General features: G+C 40.4%; 1 protein-coding gene across 1 annotated transcript in view; it reads right to left on the bottom strand.

Annotated features, from left to right (window-relative positions):
• The window catches only part of LOC121071368 (protein AHNAK2-like), a 68880-nt gene that overhangs the window by 26538 nt on the left and 19486 nt on the right, over window positions 1–22856 (bottom strand). The window contains 5 exon segments of the mRNA XM_040559605.1: window positions 391–572; window positions 1329–1470; window positions 2064–2120; window positions 2850–2939; window positions 3728–3798. Coding sequence (XP_040415539.1) covers window positions 391–572; window positions 1329–1470; window positions 2064–2120; window positions 2850–2939; window positions 3728–3798 — 542 coding nt within the window.

Raw genomic sequence — 22856 nt, 5'->3', positions numbered from 1 at the left:
AAACATATTTTTACGATAATATTTCATTGCTGAGCTTTTGAAAAAAATATTTACTGGTATCTTACACTTTGAAAAATATTGGATATAAATATTAGAGTGTACCTGAGCTCATTCAATCAGTGAACTTAACAGAAACAGCTCTGACTCACTAGAGAAGAATGTTTTTCTACCCTAAATCAAGATTGTGCTTTTATCCAAAAATCTATAGTCTTGCCCAGAATGTTTATAAGGATGCAAATATTGTGTGGGATTTTTTTATTCTAATGAATATTCATATTAGTAAGAAGATGTTTTAAGAAGAAAAGTCACTGTATTTTCTAATCTATATTTCCACATAGCATGTTGCTACAGTGTTATACAAGCTTTGTAAACTAATCAAGTAACTAGTACCTGACTTAATCTTTCCTTTTTGTACTGGGCTGTAGAGTGAATATGTTCCAGCTCTTCTTTCCCAGCAATTTTTCTTTTGAGGCTGAATTGGACTCTGTATGGCTCAGAATATTGAAGAATTTTAAGTGCATCTTCATATTTGATGTTATCAAAAAATATTGTAGCACTTAGAAGCTGATCACCTGCAAGAAGAATCAGACATCATTTCAATTAGTTTGTATTTTCTTGTGATTTTTCAGAATCTGCTGAATTAATGTTCATACAAGAGAAAAATAATTAACACCTATCATTGATTTACAATATAAAATTATGTTCACAGACTAGAATTACAGAATAGTTAAGGTTGGAAGGGACCACTGGAGATCATCTAGTCCAACCATTCTGCTTAGGGCAGGGTTAATGACAGCAGCTTGCTTCAGTCTGTGCGCAGTCAGGTTTTGAATATTTCCAAGGGTGGTGACTCCATAACTTCTCTGGACAACCTGTTTCAGGGTCTGACCACCCTGACAGTAACATTTTTTTCTTATATTTTTCACTATTTAGACTTTGGACTTCTGTTCTTGATTAAATCACTATTTACTGGAGTTTTGTGGCAGAGTATTTTGTAGAAGAATTAAAGGCAGGTTCTTTGTGAATGTAATAATGAGTTGTTTTTTCTTTCCATTTTCATTGTGTATATACTACTTTCTATATATCCTTTTCACCATTCCAGTGAAAACTTGATTTTTTTAATGGTATACAAAACAATTCACATATTGTTAATATTTAAGAAACTTATCTTGGAAATTATTAATATGGAAAGGTTATAATATTAGTTGGCTTGGCATCTTCTATTTCTATTATCTAAACAGATGAGAGATCAGGCAGGTATCTATACACAAAGAGATATATGCCTGATTATTATAAAACTAAAAAAAAATTAGAAAATCAGACTGTACCTTCTCTCAGACTAAATACTTTTGAAGCAGGAGACTCCTTAAGTACTTTTTTAATAAATATTCCTTCATCTCCTCCACCTGTCACGCTAAAACCACTAACACCAGCTTCCACTTCTGTTCTCAAGGTCACTTCCATTGTCTCCTAGATGTAGAAAAAGGTTTGAATTTATGATTACTCATTTGTATTAAAGTATTTAAGATTGTACAATAAGAAAAGTGAGAATTCTGAGGTGTATTTTCAGTAGCTTAAGAAAGATTATCTAAAGCAGAGAATGTACTTGTTCAGTGTGGGTCGAGTCTGTTCTAAATTAAATTAAGCACATGTGTTAGGTCCTTGCTGCATCAGGGCCACAGGGAAAATAGATTATAATTTGAAATTGTGAAACATACGGATTTTTTTAGGGCTGAAAGTCTGCATTTTCTGTGAAGATGTTAGGCACCTGAATTAGAGTCAATGGGCCAGAGGAGTCAGAATAAGAGTCAGTACTGTACTACACTGAAACCAGAGAAGACTAAAGAATGTTGAAAAGAATAACAGAAGGACCCCAAATATGGCAAGTAAGTGTTCATACCTGCTCATGCACCAATGAACAATTTGTGAAGTTCCTGGCCAAACCAAGTCTGAAGTGATTCTTTTCCCATTTGTCCTTTCTGTCTACCCATCCACATCTGCGTAACAGACTTTACTGTTTTGCAAACCATACACCTAAAACTATTGAGTGTTTTTAGACTGACCTGTGGATGACTCTGTTTTGATTTGTCTGTAGAATATTTTTTGTTTTCTTCTTGAAGCTGAAAAATAAATTTCAATTGTTTAGTGTTAATAATTAGTTCTGTTCTAAAGTTCAACAAAATGCTTGAGTTAGACCAAGAACTGAGGCTGACTTTACTGGCAACATAGTCAAAACTGGGATATACAAGTAAAATGTACAGTGTTAATGATTTAACTACATAATCCCCAGTAGTAAATTAGATGCAGGGTCTCCCTGACTTGTACCAAAATTTGAAGGAATGAATGCCAGAGAGCAGTTGCATCAAGACATGGAGAGCTTTTCTCAAGTAGCATATTTCTCATGCTTTCATCTTTGTGAACAGCACACGTTTTTCATTTATTTGATTTCAGCATGAATTTCAAAACATTGACTACTTAACACGAGTGTGCTAATTAATTTTTTACTTTTGAATAATGAATAGATACAGGTACTTTTGAAATATGTATTAAAGTAAGTTAAATATTTTAACTCGGAAAAGTGTTATCATTTCTTGACACCTTGTGCCCCAGGTCCCTTAAAAATGAAGTCAAAAGCATTTTTTTGCCAAGAAACAAAAACACGACCAACGACAAATCAAATAAAACAACAACAACAAAAAAAATCAATGAACATGACCCTTAATGAACATGGCAGGGAGGGAGACAACACATCATTGTATATGGCATATGGGTCTTGGCTTGTTGTAGGGGCTGAAGTCCTTTCAATCAATCTGATAAAGCCATGTCCCCATGAAACTTCAGTGTCTTGCCTTTAAATATTCTTCTTCTATGGAATATTCATAAACTGGAGAGGAACCCTGTGGCCTTGGACGGATGTCTTCTACTGCCACTTCATTAACCTGAGGAAAAGAAATGAGTGGTGGAGAAGGCACAACCATGGTTAAACAGTGACCCATTTTTTTAGGAGAGATTTTCAACTTAGGCACAGTCTCTTTCTGTGTACATATCTTTTATTAGCAACGGTGAATGCAGAATAATGAATAACTCTTTCCTTTGGTCAACAACAAACATAATGCTCATTTAAGGATGTTATTCAAGAACACAAGGGACAGACTCCAGAGTGACAAAAGTGCTGGTACAGTGACTGTGGTTTTCTTTACAAACTGTATGCATCTATGGGCTGAACAGACTGAAAATACTAACAGATCAGTTAGTGACAATTGAAAAAGGCTATAACACTGCCATCCCCTGCTTTATTTGCATGGTTAAACTTTGCATCTTGCAACTTCAAACTTTACTGCAATCTATATACAAGCAAACTATGGGAGAGTCATCAAACGAGCTCTGCTGACAATCGTCAGACTGTGGGAAACCTAAACCAGCAAAAGCTTTAAAGAAATGTAATTGTAGCGAACAGTCATGTCCTATTTTGCTAGGTCTTGGTATTAAACTCATGCTGGTGAATCATGGTAAACAGCAGATCACACTATATTGAAGCATCATTCTGGCTTTTGAGCTGGCAGACTAATCCCAAGCAGAAATACTACAAGCTACAATATTTCTGATGCAGAAAAGAATCACCACCAAGACCCCGCTATAAAAAAAATAATAATAAAAATAAAAAATAAAAAAATTAAGATCCCAATTTCACAAGGTAATTTAAAACAACAACAAACCAACAACTCACAGAATCTTCATCTTCTGCATCAGCGTCAGCATCTCCCGGAGGCTCTGCCGGTCTCAGCTGTCGTCCAGAACCTGAAAGCAGCACGCAGGTTATGGGTGTCTGTGTGAGCCTCGCAAAGCACAGAGCAGTGAGCTTCCAAGCCAAAGCAACCCTGAGCAGCGCTCCTGCAAAAAGCGCTTAGCCAGCGGTAGGAAGGCCTGCTTTCGTTCAAATTCCTTATCTCAGATCTCATTAGCATGATCTTTCCAAAAATACCAGACGTATTCATATCCAGAAACATAAAGGCTTTTGTAAAATAAAATAAAAAAAATAAAAGAAGAAAAAGTAGAACTAGAAGATGGCCTGACTTTTTTTTTTATTGATTACCAAGGGGGCTTAAGGTAGGCCTGGCAGGGTTTTGGCAGTGGTGGGGCTGCAGGGTGGTCTCTGTGAGAGAAGAGTGCGACCGTCCTATGACAGATGCAGCTGGTTCCAGCTGGTTCCAGTCAGTGCCAGCTGGTTCCAGCCGGTTCCAGCTGGTTCCAGATGGCTTGGTAAGGCACAGGACATATCCACTGCCTGCAATGCTGACCCAACCAGGGGAGTTTCTGGCACCTCTGTGGAAATGGGTTTAAGAAACAGCAGTAAACACAGAAAGAGGGAACAGTGTTAGAGGAGGAGGAAGAAGAAAAACACACCAGAGCAGGAAGAGAGAGGAGAGAAAGTGGAGCAGGAGAAACACTGAAGCAAAGTTTTAGCTTGAGTAGGAGCTGAAGTAAAAAGCTGTCTGAGCAGGCATGGAGAGTAGGTTTGACTCTGACAGGTGGAGGAACCCACAATGGAGCAGCTGAGTGTGAAACAAGGAGCTGAAAAAGAAAAACAGCCCCAATCTGCTGACCCCTGCCACCACACAGCCCCTGGCCTCCCTGAGCTGAGGGGACTGGAGACCAGAATTCGTCTGGAGGGGAGCTGAGGTGTTTCTCCCAAGTGCGTGTTTGTTTGTTGATGGTGGGTTTTTTTTGTTTGTTTGTTTGGTGTGTGTGTTTTGTTTTTTGTTTTGTTTTGTTTTTCTTTTTTTCTTTTTAATATCAGAATCGGCGATTAAAAGTTTAAAAGTTTGCTAATTGGCAATAAATTAAAGTGATTGAAATTCCCCACCTAGAAACTCTTCGTTGACTGTGATAGAAGTCTTATGGGAGTAAGCATCATGAAGTTTTGATAGTCATAAAGACTCTGCTTTTATGGTTTTTAAAAGAATCCAGGGCAGAGAGGAGAAGGAATGAAGGAGAAGGGCTGTTTGAAAATATGATTCTTTTGAAATGTCTGAAGTTGAGCAACAAAGAATGAAAACAGCATGAATATATTATCTTTTTTAGTGATCTGGGTTTAGCCAGTAGATGACAGTGTGGCCGAGTTACACATTCCCTGATGCACAGGATATTCTAATACATACATAAGTCTTGTCCTGATGATTATACCTCTTTCCTGTCTCCATGACACATTGTTTTCAAGGCATCAGGCTGTCTCTCTCTCTCTCTCAGGACCAATTCTGCATAGTTTTGGCTCTCCTAAACATATCCCCTGGCTTAAAAATATGCTTGAACACTAGAGAAGACAGCCACAAGCAAAATTATGTGATTTGTTCATTGTCTACTTTAAATGAAGAATTCTTGGCTGGAAAATGACATTTTTGACTGGGGATATTGCATGCTGTGTGTGCAGACAAGCTGGCATGTCTTCTGTATGCATGCAATCACTCTACAAGTTGCCAAGCTCTTGTTAAAATGGCTGTGATTTTGATAGCCTTTTTACATAGTTTACTGATCTCCTACATTTCTTTTTTTTCTTGACTTTTTTTTTTTCTGCATATGAAATTATTTACTATAGGCAGGGTCATAAAAGATCTGTACCATGCGATCAGTGATGGACCACTTCAATAAGGTGAATGGTGATAATGTGCTTCCAGTGGGAATGTCCCATGTCAGTCTGGGGGCCAAATTTCCAAACTTGACTGAACAGAGGACACCTTAGCCATGTGTACATCATCTTAATCATCTCTCCTATGGTATTTAGCTCCAGAGAACTAGGATCAACTTAGAACATAATGGGACTGCCAGACCTTGCCTCCTTTAGCATTCACAGGCCTAGTCATGACCTGTACGAAGGACAATTCCAGAGGCCTAGTCATGACCCCTACGAAGGACAATTCCAGAAAATGGTCTTAATGCAGGTCCTAATTCAGATTAAAGACCTAAATATATTGTTTTGATTTTTTTTTCTCCCAAAAGCTCTAGCATATGCAATTTTCAGAAACTCGATAAAATTGGAAAATGAGCATTTATACGTGTATTTATATAAACCTGGTTTTAGGCATTTCTGCTTGAAATTTCTGGAATTCATTCATGAAACTCTTCACCACATTTATTTTAATGAGTATCATATGGGGAGAAGAGCTGCAGGACTGAGGTTTGATTGTTTAATTTGCTTAGTGCTTCTAAATATTCAGGTGCCAACAGCAAATTTTATGGCTATTACTAAAATTCCAAGAAATTGTAAGGACTTAGGCTTGTGGCATTGCCGTATTTTTCACTTGGGAAAATCCCACCCAGGAGCTTTGAAGTCCAGTAGAATGACTTAAAAGAATAGTACTTGGATTGCTAGAGTGTTTGCACTTTAGTGCAGCACTTTAGGCTAGTTACAGCATTGATCCCTGGTGGCTGCCAATGATTTGCTACTGGAAAACTAAAAGGAAAGAATTATCTGGGAGGATTCTTGGACTGGTTCACTGCTGTTTCTCTTGTTTTACTCTGGTGTAACCTTAGTGACATTTTAGTTGTCTAGAACTGGAGCAATGCAAGTATGAGGTTCTCCATGCTAGGGGCTTATAGAATCATTTAGGTTGGAACAGACCTCTAAGATCATCCAGTCCAAACATTAACCTAGCTCTGCCAAGTCCACCATTAAACTATGTCACTAAGCACTACATCTATACGTTTTTGAAGTCCTCCAGGGATGTTGACTCAACTACTTCCCTCGGCAGCCTGTTCCAATACTTCACAACCCTTTCAGTAAAGAAATTTCTCCTAGTAGCTGACCTAAACCTCCCCTGGAGCAACTTGAGGCCATTTCCCCTCGTCTTATCACTTGGTGCTTGGGAGAAGAGCCCGATCCCCACCTCGCTATTGCCTCTTTTAAGGTCATAGTAGAGTGCATAGGTCTCCTTTGTAGATCTCCTTTGTAGGTCTCCCCTGAGATGCCTTTTTTCCAGGCTAAACAACTGCAGCTCCCTCAGCTGGTCCTCATAAGACTTGTTTGCTAGACCCTTCACCAGCTTCATAGCCCTTCTCTGGACATATATCAGCACCTCGATGTCCTTGTAGTGAGGGGGACCCAAACTGAACACAGTACTCGAGGTATGGCCTCACCAGAGCCGAATACAGAGGGACAATCACTTCCCTAGTGCTGCTGGCCATGCTGTTTCTGATACAAGCCAGGATGCTGTTGGCCTTATTGGCCACCTGAGCACACTGCTGGCTCACGTTCAGACAGCTGTCAACCAATACCCGCAGGTCCATTTCCGCCAGACACATTTCCAACCACTCCTCCCCCAGCCCGTAGCATTTCATGGGGTTGTTGTGCCCCAAGTGCAGGACCCAGCACCTAGCCTAATGGTCAGCACTAGCTTGAATGGCCCTGTATAGTTTGCACAGTTGATTTATCTTGCCATCCAGTAAGGCATATCCTACGGGTTCTAACAGAGATAAAACTCTCAAAACCAGTTACTTTAAACAAAGGATACAAAGAATGATTAGGTGACCAGTACCTTAAAAATCTTCCTGTTGCTAAGACTGCGCTATCCCTAAAACCCAAGAGAATTACATCACTTCCTGCAATGAGACCTGAACACTTACTTCCCATCAGGATGCCGTTTTAAAACAACAAATTACACTGCCAAGTCTTGTTCGGTGTGGATGTAGAAAGGTATACCTGGCCTGGATGATACCTCAGAAGATCACCAGAAATGTCATATGCTGTTTAGGAGCGAATTTGTCAGTCTAAAAAGCCTCTTTTACCCACCTCATGATGTGTAGGAAGGGAAAGAGTCCTCCTGTGAAAGCCCTTAGTAAACTCCTACCTCTCCTAAATGGTAATAGCAGGATGCTTTCCTGCAAAAAGGAGCAACAATCTACAGGGTTAATAGAGATGCAGCTGAGATTACACGGAGAGACATCAGCTACACGAATGACCTCCCTTCCCAAAGCTTCACAATTAGGGCCTTTGTAACCATCCTGATTTCCCCAGACTCCGTGTGCTTGTTTATTAGTTCTCCTCTCTACCATAGTCAACCTATGTCATAAAAGACTTCTTGTACCCCTCATTCCCACTGTAGAGTGGGTCTAAGATTTGCTTTAGATTTTTTTCCTTAAAAGCAATATCTATAAAAGAGGGGAATTACAGTACATTGATGAATTCCATTTTCAGCAAAGCCTTCTTTTTGTTTGTAAAAGACTGTGCCAATAAACTATAGTTTATATGCATGTCATTCTCATGCCCCAAATAGTAACGATGCCAACATTTTATAGGTTTTAACTTTTTTATATATAAATCCTGGACAACCAGTGCTTTGTTCAAAATGTTTTCATAAACAAGATGGAATTTACATCAGTGACTACTTCTAATAGCCAGTGAACTGACTTCAGAACAAGGGAATTTTTTGAAAGTATGCAGTAGGAGTTATATAGAATGGAACATTTTCATATCATATGACTGGAAATTGTGTTTGCTTTCAAAATTACATTTTAAAATTATTATTATTTTATCTTTAATCTAGCAACCCAGCTGGGCTGTTTTGGGTAAAACTGCAAAAATATAAAACCAATGCTTTCTTCGGTGTGCACATTCTGTGGGTAACAGTTTCAAAAAAAAAATTGAGACATTATAATCAATTTAAATATGACAGTATAATCTAATTCAAGTCAACTGGGTATTAATGTATTGTATAAACTGAACAGAAACCTAGCTTTAACTGTGCCACTGGTGTATAAATTTACCATAATCTGAGTGCTTTAAAATCAAATAAAACAGCAAATGACAATACCAGATATGTTGTTAAAAAAAACCACAACACTATAGTATTTTGCTGATCATTCCAGCTTCCTTGCTTACAGATTATATTCCTTTCTCTGCAGTTCTTAGATTTGGGCTTTCTGCCTCTTAAGATTTCATAGTACAGATATGTTTGCATATGAATGTAGTGAATTTAAGAAGTCTGCTCATACTTTTTAAATATGAAGTTTTTCTTTGCATCAAATCCTTAAGCATTAGATTTTCTACCAAAAGTGGCTTTGTTTTGTTTTATTTATTTATTTCTGTGGAAGAGAACTATAAGGCTGTTGTCTTGTTTTCCCTGGGATTTTAATATAGATTGGTTAAAACCAAGAGGAGTAGCAATTGTTGCAATGCACATATTTTTGACAAAGATTGAATGCTGCTTATTCTCAGGTAGTATCGTCACCAGAAGAGGTTTCCTCTTGCCATGTACCAACTGGCATGAATTATCCAACTTCAATTCAACACTGGATTTCTCTTAAACAGACAGAAACCTGAGCCGTGGTAAACATAAATCTTTAGGAGAAAACTTTTATGCTTTGCTCACTCATTTATTATTGTTTGTTAACATATGAGAGCCACAAAATTGTGCCTTTTCTTTACTAGGATTTTGTTAATTACCATTTCTTAGCTGCAATAAGAAACAAAGAGTTCTGTTTGTCCGCTGTTGATCTGGTCATGTGGAAATTAATAGCTTTGAGTCCATAGTGAGTTAGAGGACTCATGCTTAGACACGCACAAGGCTGAGACATCTTTAGATCAGGTCTTTTCTGACAACGCAAAGCACACCCTGGGCACAGAACTTTATTTGCGTTATCAACAAGGAGGAGTGAATAATTATGTGACAAACAACAACAATAATAATTTACTATCATTATCATTGTTGGCACTCTGTTTGACCCAGCAAATAATTTATACATGTAGGTCAGCAGTTTCATGGGGCTCCCTCGTGCTTAATATCACATCTTGTTATAAATAATGTTATGCATCACTGCCATCATTCAGACCTTCAGCTGGCATCAAGACCCCTCTGCCAGGGCAGTACCCCTAGCCACTGGGTGCTCACACCTGCAGACCTGTCTGTCCCTGTGCCCTCAGCCCCCCCGTCCCAGGCTTTTTGCCTCTCATGCATACGCTGCTGGTCATTGCTAATGCACCGCTCCAGAATTGTTCCTGTTTTTTAAATTGAATCCCTTTCTACAAATGGGTAGTGTGCCCTTCCTTCCTTATTTATTTATTTATTTATTTGTTTTATTTCCTATTGCTTGTTCTTACTCTCTTGTAGGTATCACAATTTCTTGGATTCCTTCTCTTCCCTCAGAGCTCTCACAGCCTCCTGAGCAGTGCTGAAGCCCCATAACCCCTTCTGATTCACTTCTCATATTTGAAATAGGGAATATTTAGAATATTTAGAATATTCAGAATTGTAGGTCCCAGCTCAGGAAAGCACTTGATAACAGGAACACTATGCACATGCTTGGCATTTAACTTGGCCTCTCAAGAGCAATTTTTCTGATAGGTAAGTTCACCTGACTTTAGTTTACTAAGAGAAAATTTTCACTTTGAGGTAATAGGCAAAAAGGCAGCAATTCAAACATTTTACTTTTTTCTTTGGCCTTCTCAGTGCTTTCCACATCTGGTTCTATTTTACTTCCATCCCCATCCACAGCCTCAATTATTCTGATGGTTTATTAAATTAATGCATACGTCTTGCACTGAGTTCTTTGGGTTTCCGAGGATATCCCAGGAAACTGAAGACTGATGAACAAATGTAGATCAACCACCTGATTAAGATGTCATTTCAACGAGGCAGTGTCATCAAGCATATAAGCTATTGCATTCTTTGTTTAGTTTCCTTAAAGCTCTCATGGCTGAAAAATAGCCTAAATCAGTTTTTTTTTTTTTTTTTTAAAGCCATCACAGACAAAATTATAATGAAAATTATAATGATCACAAAAAGACCATCTTTTCCATCTCAGCTGCCATTTTCTGCATATGAACACGATTTTTTGGCACTTTAAAAAAATATTTTCATCATTTTCCAAAATTTGCTGTGTTAAAGATCTCTGAGCTCAAAAGCTGATGTTTGTGTTCTCTCACCACAGGCAGGGGCTGCTCAGTGTGAGGGGCTTGGCTAGGTCAGTTCAGAGCAACCAACCCCACCATCCAAATCCTCCTGGGCAATTTGGAGGAAGAGTCACGTTCTTCCAAGCAAGCAATGCTGTCTGTGAGGGAAACAACCCTGCAAGCATCACTTGGTGAAGATCAGAATCTGAAAGCTCCTTTATGCATGCGCCATGCTCCTGAAGGAAGCTGCCACAAGGCATTACCAGTAAGCAGCCCCAACAATGCTCGGGAAAAGCATCAGCTGAAAACTGAGAGGTCCATTTTCTACAGAAATTTCCTAGTGCATTTCAGAGGACTGGTTTCATTCCATTGTCCTGCGAGATCCCCCGGGGCGAGAGTTACAGCAACTGCTGGGCAGGGCCCCGGGGCACGGCAGGACCGCAGCGGGAATGCCGCGGCTGTCACTCTATCCGGGCAGGATCCGTGGCAGTGGGGAGATGCGGGCGCAGTGTCACGGAGGAGACTGCCTCTCCCAGCCCTGGGTCGCAGGAATGTAATGTTACTTCACTTGGACCCCTGCCAGCGAGACAGCGGGGGCACCCGCTCGCTCCACCTAGACAAACTAGCTTGTCAGCTCCAAAATGAACTATTGCCACAGTGGAAAAAGCAGCCGTTCTGCCTCAGAAAAAGTGTTAAAGTGAGGAATATCGCCCCCCTGCTTTTGTGTTTCCCCTCTGCCCTGGGCTGGGAGTGAGACCCTCCCCACCAAGCCCTGAAATTCTTGTCTCCCTAACTTCTTCTGTGGGGTGAAGACAAAGGGCCTAGCCTGTGGAATGGCAATACAGAGGCTGCATGCAGCTAGAGGGGTTTAACAGGCCTTGCTGTCTGCAGGATGCTATCAGAACCAGTTAGGCCTGTGTCTGAGCTCTACTCCCGCCTTTGTTTTGTATCTGGTTTGGTAATGCCCCCTGGCTGCACTCTGTCACTTGGCTGCATACTTGTGTCGTGATGAATGTAACGCGGCCTTCGAGGCGAAAGCCGGGCCCCGTAGCACAGCGGAGCCGGAGGAGCGGCTACTCCCAAATAACCAATGTGTGAATAGTTTCCTTCCATTCAAGGCATGAACAAGATGTTTTGATTCAATGCCTTGGTATGTTAAGCTGCCCTTGTCGGCAGTTAGAGTACTTCATTAAAAGCCTTCAAATCATTTCATCTCAAAACCTTCTGAAACCAGAAAATATACGTAAGTTACAATCATCCATCTCCTCTCCTGTCCAGAGAGCTGTTTGTGAACTTAGCTCCTGCTTTTATCAAAGGGAGCAGGCGTCTCTGCTCTGCGACATACGTCCAAGTAGAGAAACATTTAGGGAGTTAAGGTTTCTTACACCCCAGACTGGGCTCTGTAGGATTTTACACAGCATTTTCTACAGGTTGACTAATATCAGGGAAGATGTGGAAGAGCACTGGCATCTAAGAACAGATATAAACACTACCATAAAAAGAGAAACTAGCAGCCCCCAGATGAAAAGGGGAGCGAATGGCTTTCCCGTGAGTGTGTGTTTATTGATAAGCTCTGTCCACAGATTTAAAACTATTGAAAGCATGCCTGCTCACACTTTGCAACAAGAGTAAAGCCTTTCATGATACCGATCAGAAAGGAGCTCTTTATTTTTACAGTCGTGCATCTTTCCTCTGATGGTAAAGGTAAACTTAATAGAATCCATACGGCATTTCAGACCATCAGAATAAAAGCACCCTGGTGGGGCTCCACACAGACTTTCTTGGCTTAAGTCATATTTAAGCAATAAAATCACAGGGGATTTTTACTTCCAAGCCTTTTTTCTTTTTTTCTTTTTTTTTTTTTTTTGAATTGCCAAATTGAAGTTTTCCAGATCCTGAGTTAATGAGTTTCATCCAACTATCACCATTTTTCAAGTACTTGGCTGAAAATTACTGCAACACATTTACAGTAGTTCTTGAGATCTATATAGGAAATGTAATCTAGCCAGATCCACACAAATCTTCTGGTACTAGAATAAAATATTTAGTAAAATATTTTAATAGTCCGATATTTCACCTAGTACTGAAAAAGAGCAATGTTCTATAGGAGTAACACAGTATTTGAAAATAAGCTCTCTACCAAAGTTTATTGTGACAACATCACTAGAATGATGTTCAAAAAAGATGGCAAAAGCAGGCAGCAGTGGCTTACATCTGAATTTGTCCCTCCTGATTCATCCTTTGTTGTGCTGGCTAAAATACGGCTACAAATGGCAGGGTTAAAAAGGCAGATGGAAAATGCTCATGGCACCACCCAGATAACCAGAGGGTCAGTGCTGTTTCTCCCTGACCAAACATTCTGTCTCAGAAGTAAAAGTTTTGCATTATCTCTGTAGTTTTAGTCTAATGATTGCCTGGAGGGTAGGTATAATGTCCTGGTCTGTGTCTGTGTGTTTGCTTGTTGTAGGCAGGAATTTTCCTCTCTCTCAGGTTTTACGTGACAGAAGGGGTTTTCAATGTGTGTTTTACTTCCTGCAGGAATTCTCATGGTGTTCTGGTGTGTAATTATTGTGATGCTAATATGACATTAGAGGCCTGTCTGATAATTATCAGTTAGGACCTTTCTCCAGGACTACAGTGCCTTTATTCTCACAGTGTCAATAAGGGAGGGGCATCATTTCTTAGCAGTCATTATATATGTCCCAGCTCCTGGGCTGAACAAAAATTGCTTATGACCCTTGTGAAAGGGGCAAGTGTGGTTTAGAGATTCATAGCCAAATAAAGCAATAAAGACTGGTTTAATCCACTGAGATCCTCAACAGTTTTATCTCCTGGGACTCTCAACAATTTTATCTCTTGGGATATACTGCTTTGACTTGCAACTGAGTCATTACCAGTGCTGTAAATACTCATACGGCTACCCAGCTAAAATCTGCCAGGGTGTCACTGTCTGGATTTCAGGAGGGATTTCAGGGACATGTTGCAAATGAAATGCTCTCACTGGCTTACCCACTTCAGAAACCCTTGTAGGAACTACTCTGCAGGTATTTGGTTATCCAATATACTGATTAGGTATGTTGCAGCTTTTTTCCCTCTGAAATAAACTCCTCCACCTATATAACAAACTTACTCTGTGAAAGTGAATGCAAAGCTGCCTTCTTCTCGCAGGCGGCTCTCTTCTTACTGTCCTCCCTGCTAGACAGATAGCTGTGAATTCAGCTCTTATCATGAGCTGCCTAGAAGCGGAGGCAGGTGGGTGCCTATTGCAGATAAGGCCCATAAAGCTCACACAAATTAACTTTCCCACATTCCTTCTCCTCGCTGATTCATCCCCCCAAGAATCCAGGCTTCTCCCAGAGCAGATTGCCTGCTCCATTGCAAAAGCACAGCCCTGGCCAGGCTTAGAAATGATCAAACAAATATTTATCAAAAATCATCATTCTATCTTGATTGACAGCCCTGGAGACTGAATTTCTCTGGCTTCAGAGTAAGTATTTCTTGAGAAGGAGTGGCTGTAACCCCAAGCTGTCTCTTAAGGCAGCCCAGTGCTGACCCGGAGAGGTTTCAATGGGTAGCAATGTAAGCTGACTGTCTTCTTTGCTGCTACATTAAAGGAGGATGTTAATTTTTGGTGCTTTTGGTAGAGTGCACGTTCCCTTAAGAATAAGTCTGAGAAAATCTACTAATACTATGTGAAAAGTCCAAAGCAACTGATACGGACTTTATATAAATGCCACTTACCACTCCAAATCAGAAACAGATTTTTTCAGCCCAAGCCGCTCTTCAAAACAGTTTAAAAAAAATCCTCACCATAATCAATGTGCAGAAAATATATATATATACATTTATATTAATACATAGTTCAGGCTAAAGATTCTTATGGTCTAGGAAGACTTTTATTTCTCTTTACTCCACTGATAAAATTCAGTGCAAAATTAAGTGCCCAGATGTAGCAATATTAATGGAGTGATGTTACTGTGCATGTCTCTCTGGTATGCTGGGTATAGCCCCTCTCAAAACAGGAATGAAGAAAAAACCTCGTAGCTTTTCCACAACCTTTTATGGGGGCTTTAATATAAATAACTGCCCTTGGAAACAGGTTTTCAGTTTGAGAGAAAGTTCCCTGGGCAACTTGTTTGGTTGTAAATCACCACAGAAAAAATATCTTTTAAGCTTTAAAATTCCTTAATGTATATGTAATACCAGAGATATGGGAAAAAGGTGACAGAAAATTCTTATGGGAAAATACTTTACATCAAAGATAAAGTTAGCAGTTCCTTCATTTTGTTAAGATAAAAATCTTTTCTGTCAATAAACAGTGATGGTAGCAAAATAGTATTTGGCACTGCTCAATTTCTCTTGTTTTTATGTAGTGCAAGAGAGTCCCTTCAAAAATTAAGGAGAATTTCTGGATGCAAACTGTGGGTTTACAAAGGCACAAAAGCTCATTTACAGATAAATTAATCCATTGATTCAATTTAATAAATTAATTAGTATAGTTCTGTTCACATCAATGTAGTTCAAGTCTGAAAAAAAATCAACTACAGACTGGGTTTTCAGCCCAAAGAGGTCAGATTTCAACAGAATTAAACAGGTGACCTACCAAATTCTTTGTAAAAATGTTATCCCCTTGTTTTGGTTCTTTGGTATTCACCTCTTTTTTGAAAGACTTTCCCTAGCAGAGGTATACCAGAATCCCATCTTGTCCCAGTATGTTCTAAGCTTCAGTTTGATAACTGTCCTCATTTACAACTTAAATTTGTGAACTTAATCTGTACTCTTTGAAATTAGAAATAATCAAATATATGAGGGTGAAAAACATCAGAATTGTAAGTGTGTCGAGTTATAGAAGGTGAAGCTGAAAATGACAAGCTTTCTTTGCATTATATTGTTGAAAAAAAAAAAAGTGAATCTTTGTGCATGATTTTTAAATGATTCAGTGCTCACTTTTCCCCTCAGCACCATCGAGCCAGCCAGTGAGATGCCCAAAAATAACAAATTAGTATGCTTGCCTAATAGATTAGAGGAAAACACAATTTAGTTAAGGAAGTAGATTTCAGTTTCATGTTTCACAGAGGTTAGTTAAAATGACAGGGAGAAAACATTTTTTAAAGACTCACTGCTACAGTTCTGGATTTCTTTTTGATTAAGACTCAAATAGTGAGAGAGTAACTGTACTTTGGTTCATCCATGTAGTATTTGGTGAATTAACTGAGAAGGGTGGAGCTGTTTGAAAGCACTAAGAAAACTATTTCTTGAGTTTGATTATCACTCCTACGGCTGATTCATAACAGTTGCAAACATTCAGAGACCTTCTGTAATAAGAAAATAATGATATCTTATGGAAATGAGTAATTGTTTCTTTATCATAATGGTCTACTTACGCATAGGTTAAATATATTTTGAGTTAAAACAGGATGTGTTCTTTTTGAAGGCACATGTTAATTGTTATTATTTTTTTTGATGAATAGCTTTTCTAGATTCAGACTAACATTATAAAGGAGATTAAATTACATTTTGAATGTAATTGAACCAGCAGCCTTGCACCAATACAAAGCTGGTATAAGGAAAAGGAAGACCCTATAGCTTTGGTTACAGCCTTTGAGATCTACTGCAAGTAGGTGGAGTTGATTCTTCTCTCACTTGGATTCTTTGGAGTCTTTTACATCTGTGCAACAAGAGGACAATCCAGTGGCTTGTCCTCACGTTGCAGAATGCCAATGACCACTCCGATTTGCAAAGTTGTGGAGAGTTTGGGTACAGGATGTTAGAATGGGAGGCATCTGAAGATGACCCTCAGTCCCTCACTAGGTTTTTCTGCACAACCTTTCAAATCATATTTTAAATTCAGGTGTTTTACTACTTATACTCTCTTGCAGTCTGCCTCATCCAATAGCCCCCGTGAGGACTCTGCCTTCTGTGAGCTGCAGTTGATCACGTATGACAGAGAGGATGCTGCTCTCCCCCAGAAAGTTGCATTTGTCATCCTCTCGCCATCACCATATACAGCTTACAGTCAGTGATGCCAGAAAAGGAGAATGATTCCTGCCTTGAAACCACAAAGTGGAATAATTTTCACTTTACTGTAAACAAACAAAAATTTCATCACTATCTTACTCCAGCATTTTTAAAGACTGCAGTACCAAAGTCCTCTGTAAACAGGGATGTTAATAACATTTTAGCAATGAATGAAATATTTTCTTTATATTGTGCTGTTGGAGTTGGATATGACAGCACTCTGCAACTGCTACTCTGAGTGCAGAATTTATGTTGTGTTTTTTGTTTTTGTTTTTGTTTTTGTTTCATTAGAAGTACTCTGAACACCACTTAATCACCCTTTAAACACTCTTTTGATGTTAGTCTGTCCCTTTTTGACTAAGGGAGAAAAGGAAATAGCAAAGTGTTTGGGCTGATCTTTGAAGAAGACAAGCAGCCAGAGCACTCCTGTTTTGAAAGAAACGAAGTGTTTGGCATCTTTCAATGCATGGCATGATGCAACTGTGCATGGATGGGAGAAGGGCAAAGACAATCCATGTATTGCCCAGAGTCAGTCCTACTTCAGGAGCTGCTAACTGAAAATAAATAAATAAATTCCTTTTACACTTCTACACCAGGTAAATCTACTATGGTAAGATCATCTCAAAAGGTTTTGGAAAGACACCAGGGCATGCATCTCAAGTGCTCAGAACCCAGGACAAGCAATGCTAAGCCAAGCACAGTGAACAGGGCCAGGGCTAAAATTTTGTGTTTTCTGGGAGGTGTTCTGCTGCTGATGGGTTCAGTTAGGGAAAAGAGCTCTTTCCTTTTTGGAACAGAGCTTGGGCAACACTTTGTGCTAGATCTTGTTCTTGATCCCTGGACTTTGAAGGGCCATTCTCAGAGGGCCTGTGTATGTGCACATGCAAAGTACACATTGCTGCAGGCTTACCCTCTGCAGCTGGAATCACTGGCCCAGTTAAAAACTTCTGGACTGGTATTAGCATTGTGTGTAGGTACAAGAGGACTCTGGGGGGCTTGTTACTCTTATCGCTTGGACACAAGCGGATATTATTCATGAGTTAGTTACTCTGCAGACATCTGCAGCAGGGAGGGTCACAATCGCTTCTACAGCCACATGCCTGAGGAGAGGGGTCTGAAAAAGTATCTGAACAGTTTCTAAGGAAGTTTCAGCTCTCCTTGCTGAGCAGTGCCAGCCCAGGGATACTGGAAAACACATTTTTCATGCATGTGTTTTGCATTAAATACAGCTGTCAGAAAAGAGGAGGGCTCATGTTCCTGAAAAGGTGCGGCAAAGAGAAGACAAATGGTTGGAATAAAGCCTTAACAAGAATGTGCCTGCTTTGCCTAGGCAATAATCACCACTCCTACAGACCCTTCGGGGCAACCTTTAAACAAGCTGGCTCGGGGACTAGTAGCTGTCTGGCTGCAGGATTTCAGGGACTGCTGTACAAACCCAGCCAACTCCCCAGCTCCTCCCCATCCCCACACCGGCTGGATAGACGCTGGCTCTGCACAAACTGCACCTTCCCCATGCTGCATCGGCACATCTGGAGGGAGATTATCTTCAGCTGAGCCTGGCTCTCCCTGCCATGCTGCAGATAATGATTTCCAAGTGTGTTGGCAGTGAGCTGAAACCATCTCCCGCAATCTGATAATGCTTACCTCTAATCGTTTTGCTGCAGTAAAATTATGGAGGTGAGAGCAGAAATGGCAAAGCGGCTGTTTATTTGCTTGATGATAATTTTCCTCGTATTCAATAGATTTAGGTTCAGATTTTGTCCTCTGATCTAAATGCACGTTCTGAAGGAGTGCAGCTGGATTTACCCCAGTGCAATACCAGAACTGGGCCTGCGATCTTCAAATGTCAACATCAATTAACAGATTTGCTTAATTCGCTGTAATATATATATATATATATTTGTATTTTCTATAAAGCTTATATTCAGCAATAATGGTTTAACTGGGATGCAGTTGTGTGGCAGCAGTGTACCACATAAATTAAGCTAACTCTGGGTAATATCACAAAAAAATATGTGTTTATAGCTTCATGCCAGTTTCTGACTAATGCTTTTGTTTGTTGCTATAGCAAACCACACATGAATCTGATAGCCAAAAGCATGTTTATGACTAACCTTAGCTCTCTTGGGATTGAAAATATGGAATCAAAAAAAAACTCACAACACAATGTGAGGAGAACATGATAGGAAACACCTTTTTTGGCACAAGTTACTCTGAACATTTAAAGTGAAGAACATCAAGAGTGGAAAACATTAGGAAATGGGAACTGTGGGAATAACCGGCTTTAACCCACAGCGATTCAAACGCAGCTTTTATTTCACATTGCAGAGTTGTCTGTGCAGCACTAGAGTACATTGCAGAAAGACCTGGCTGGGTGTTAAGGGATGGATCTAAGCCTCTGAAGTCTGGGGAAGCTTTGGATCACACTGCAAAACATTCAGATCACCTTACTCAAAATCATTTTTACGCTCTGCCTTGACAGCTAAGACACTGGTATTCACGTAATTAATTTCTATTACGATTTATGCTTCAGGAGTTTCCAAGAACCTGTCCCAAGACTGACACCTCATTACGCTGTACAAACACACAGTGAAGAGCAATGCCATCCCAACACGCTTTTTGGCAAACGAATGGGGAGAGCCGAAGGGAGAGGAGGGCGGACAGAGGGGGAGTGGGAAGCACCGACAGAGGCAATGGGACTGCACCGCCCACCAAACCACAGGCTGAACCCAGGGGTCTTGCACCCCAGCTGACTTGTCTGGTTCAGGTTGCCAAGAATGTTACCGTGGGAAGAATAACTCCTATCCACCCTGCAGAGGAAGGAAAATCAATAGTTAAAGTGATTCCTAATCTAGGATAGTTTACAACAAAGCTACGCTATGGCAGGCAAAGTTTGTGTTAGTGTTCTGTATTATTCGTAATAACCTCCCTCTTTAATGGGTAAAAATAAATAAATAAATAAAGGGGAGTATTGCTGTATAGTGAACAGAGACAGAAACGATCAGTGTTTTCTATTGATTTGAGTTACACTAGCTCTAGACTGCATATTGCATATTTATTCACAGATTTTGCTGTGAGTAAAGACATGATTATCACAATTCATGGCAAGTCCTTCCGTCATCTCTCCCAACACTCAGTGGAGAGTTGTAAGATCACATATAGCTTTATGGGGAGGGTGGCCTGACCAAGCTCTGGAGTTCCAGCTATTTCCAAGAGGGTGTTCATGAAAGCCGTCTGGACCAGTCAGTAGGGTAAACAGGATAGTATCATAAATGGAAGCCTACAAAAATCTGTAGGACTCAGATGATACTTGCTGGTCATTTAGTACCACAGGATCAAGTCTTGAATTACTCAGATTTCGTTCTGCGCATACTCAAGCACAACATCCACGGGCCTCAATGAAACTGATAAAAGGCATGCTGCATCATGTTCATCGTGTAATTCAGGCTAATACAGCCCGAGATCAGCTTGGATCCCATCTCGTGCTGTCCAGCTGAGTACACAGCGTTGCACACAGTAATCAAGACTCCATCTTTGTAAGAGTAAATACTTGCAGAAAAAAAATGCAAGCATTCTGTAGTTTAGCCATGAGTTCAATCTATGTAGTCAGCAAGTAGCATGAGACATCAGTATTGCACAAAGCAAAAACCAAGTCAAATAATATTTCAACTATAGCCTAAGTATCACTTCTGGACTACCAGCAACTGCTGGTGATATGGAGCAGGACATATGACTCTCTTTTTTGCTTTCACATGCTTTTTTAGTTCTTAACGTTTAGCTGAAAATGCACCTTATAGAAGGGAAAAAAAATTGTCAGGCTTTCCATGACCTTGGGAACCTGGAAACAGTTTTCACTACTGGAAGCATCATATGGAGACCGTTTCAAAACAGCTACCCCAATTCCTGTGCCTTATCCCAAAAGCAAGTGCCCTTCCCTGGGACCAGTGTAGTAAATAAGATAAGGGATCGTAAGTGTACGTGAAGGAGGCTGCAAACCTCATTCCCTGAATGACTTTCCCATCTGTAGTAACAAAGGCACTGGTTTCTAGGGTATGTATTTATGCAGGTGCAGCACTGTGAGCACTTTGGGGTCTCCAAGAGCATAGCTACCCCTCCTGCACATTTTGGAATACCAGTCACGCAGACAGCATTGCCTGATATGTGTGTGGATGTGCCAGCTCAGGTCATGGTCACCAAGAAAGTCCCTGCACCTGCACAGAGCACTGTGTGAAAGCGGGCGAGCTCTCCCTGCCTCGCAGAAAGTGAGGTAGCAAAGCAAAAAAAGCAACTTGAAAAAAGTCAGAAAGCAAGCTGGCAGCAGGGCCAGCAGTAAACACAACCCAGATGTCCTGGATTCCACCTCCTCCCTGCACCACGCTGCCTCTCTCAGCTCAATGCTGAAAGGAAATGTTTTACATTTACTCATCCCTCCTCTTCCTTTGTCAATAGAAATTAAAGCAGGCAGCTGACTGCCTAAGTCTTGAATACTCTGATGGTTTCCAAGGCTTGCGGTGAAGTTAGCCAACATTTCTATTGAATCCAGTCCTAATGGACAACTAAAAGTGATTTCTCTGCCAACTAGCCTATCAGTGCAAAACTCATCTAAGCACATATTACTTTGATACAGATATGCATCGTATATATATATATATATTTCATGGTTTTGTAAAGAACCACTAATTGCAAAAATGCTATTGTTGCAACTCAGCCAGTGGATAGACTGTTCTACCACTAAAAAAAATAAAAAATAAAAAAAAAAAGCTGCATCATGATTTTTCTAAGTATAGATTTAAAACAAGGCTCTGTACCTCTGTACTGCATTGAAAGGTAGGAGGGTCTGACAGGATGATTCTTGCACTGAACCCACTGAGCTCTGCCTAAAGACTGGCGGTTAATTTGTATTAATTTTCTGTCATTTTTTTTTTTAACAGTTTCCAAATATATAATATTTGCTCATTGAACTATCTATGGTGTCTGTGGAGGGCTGCTTCCATGTATTTTCCAAAAGCAATGGAATCTCTTTTCCATGGGAATAAGTCACGTCCTGTCAGCAGAACATCCTTACTGCTGTCAGCCCTACATGAGTCCAGGTCTCTGAGCAGGTGAACTCACTCTTACTTGTTTTTTTCACCCCTAAGGCAAAAGCCACTCCATTTTCCTGCCTGTCATCGTAAAACTTCTGCTGGAAGCTGTAGGTGTTATGCTGCTGTTGCCGTAACTCCACCGGTGGAGGAGCTGCACAGAAATGGGGCGTTATAAGTTGTGTCCACCTCTCTTCCAAACACCGAGGGGTATGACAGTGGGAAGAAAAACGTTAGCAGCTGCAGGTTGCCTAAAATGCTAAACTTCTCTATGCAGAACTCCCTCTTTTTTTCCTGACTAGAAAGCAAATCCACGTTTTCACAGCAGGATTTTGCATTCGGGTCTGCAAGCACAGGTCTCTGCCCCTCTGCAGGACAGCGGCAGGATTGCCCACACGTACCAAGATCACCGTGCTCACGCTCAGACGTAGTGTGCTGCTGCCTCGAGCACTTTGCATGCACCCACTCGCTGGATAACTGCGTCCACAGCTTTGCTCCAACCAGCAGGGATTTATTACGGCAGAATTTCTGTGATCTTCTAGACAATGAGACAGACCAAAACACAGCCCAAAAGAGCCTGCCTTCTTTCTCTGTAAGACTGTTCTTCCACTATTTCCTCATTCCTGCCACCCCTGTTTCGCCTGACCAGCTTGACACAAAGCTTGCAAGGGGCACGTCCTGGTGGGTGGCTATGCGTAACTTAACGTGGCGTGGACCTTAACCTGCTGTCAGGCTGCAGCAACAACAAAAGAGAGGAATAAATCTTGACAAATGAGGCTGGATTTGTGGCATTTTTGTGAAACAATAGCAAGTTTGTCAGATTTGGCTCTGCCTTCATCCCAGAGGTGTTTCCTTGCAAGGCCTCTGCAGAGAAG

The sequence above is a fragment of the Cygnus olor genome, chromosome 5 (assembly GCF_009769625.2).
Source record: "Cygnus olor isolate bCygOlo1 chromosome 5, bCygOlo1.pri.v2, whole genome shotgun sequence".
Lineage (NCBI taxonomy): Eukaryota > Metazoa > Chordata > Aves > Anseriformes > Anatidae > Cygnus > Cygnus olor.
The sequence above is the reverse complement of the archived record's forward strand: the minus strand, read 5'-3'. Positions and strand labels throughout refer to the sequence as shown.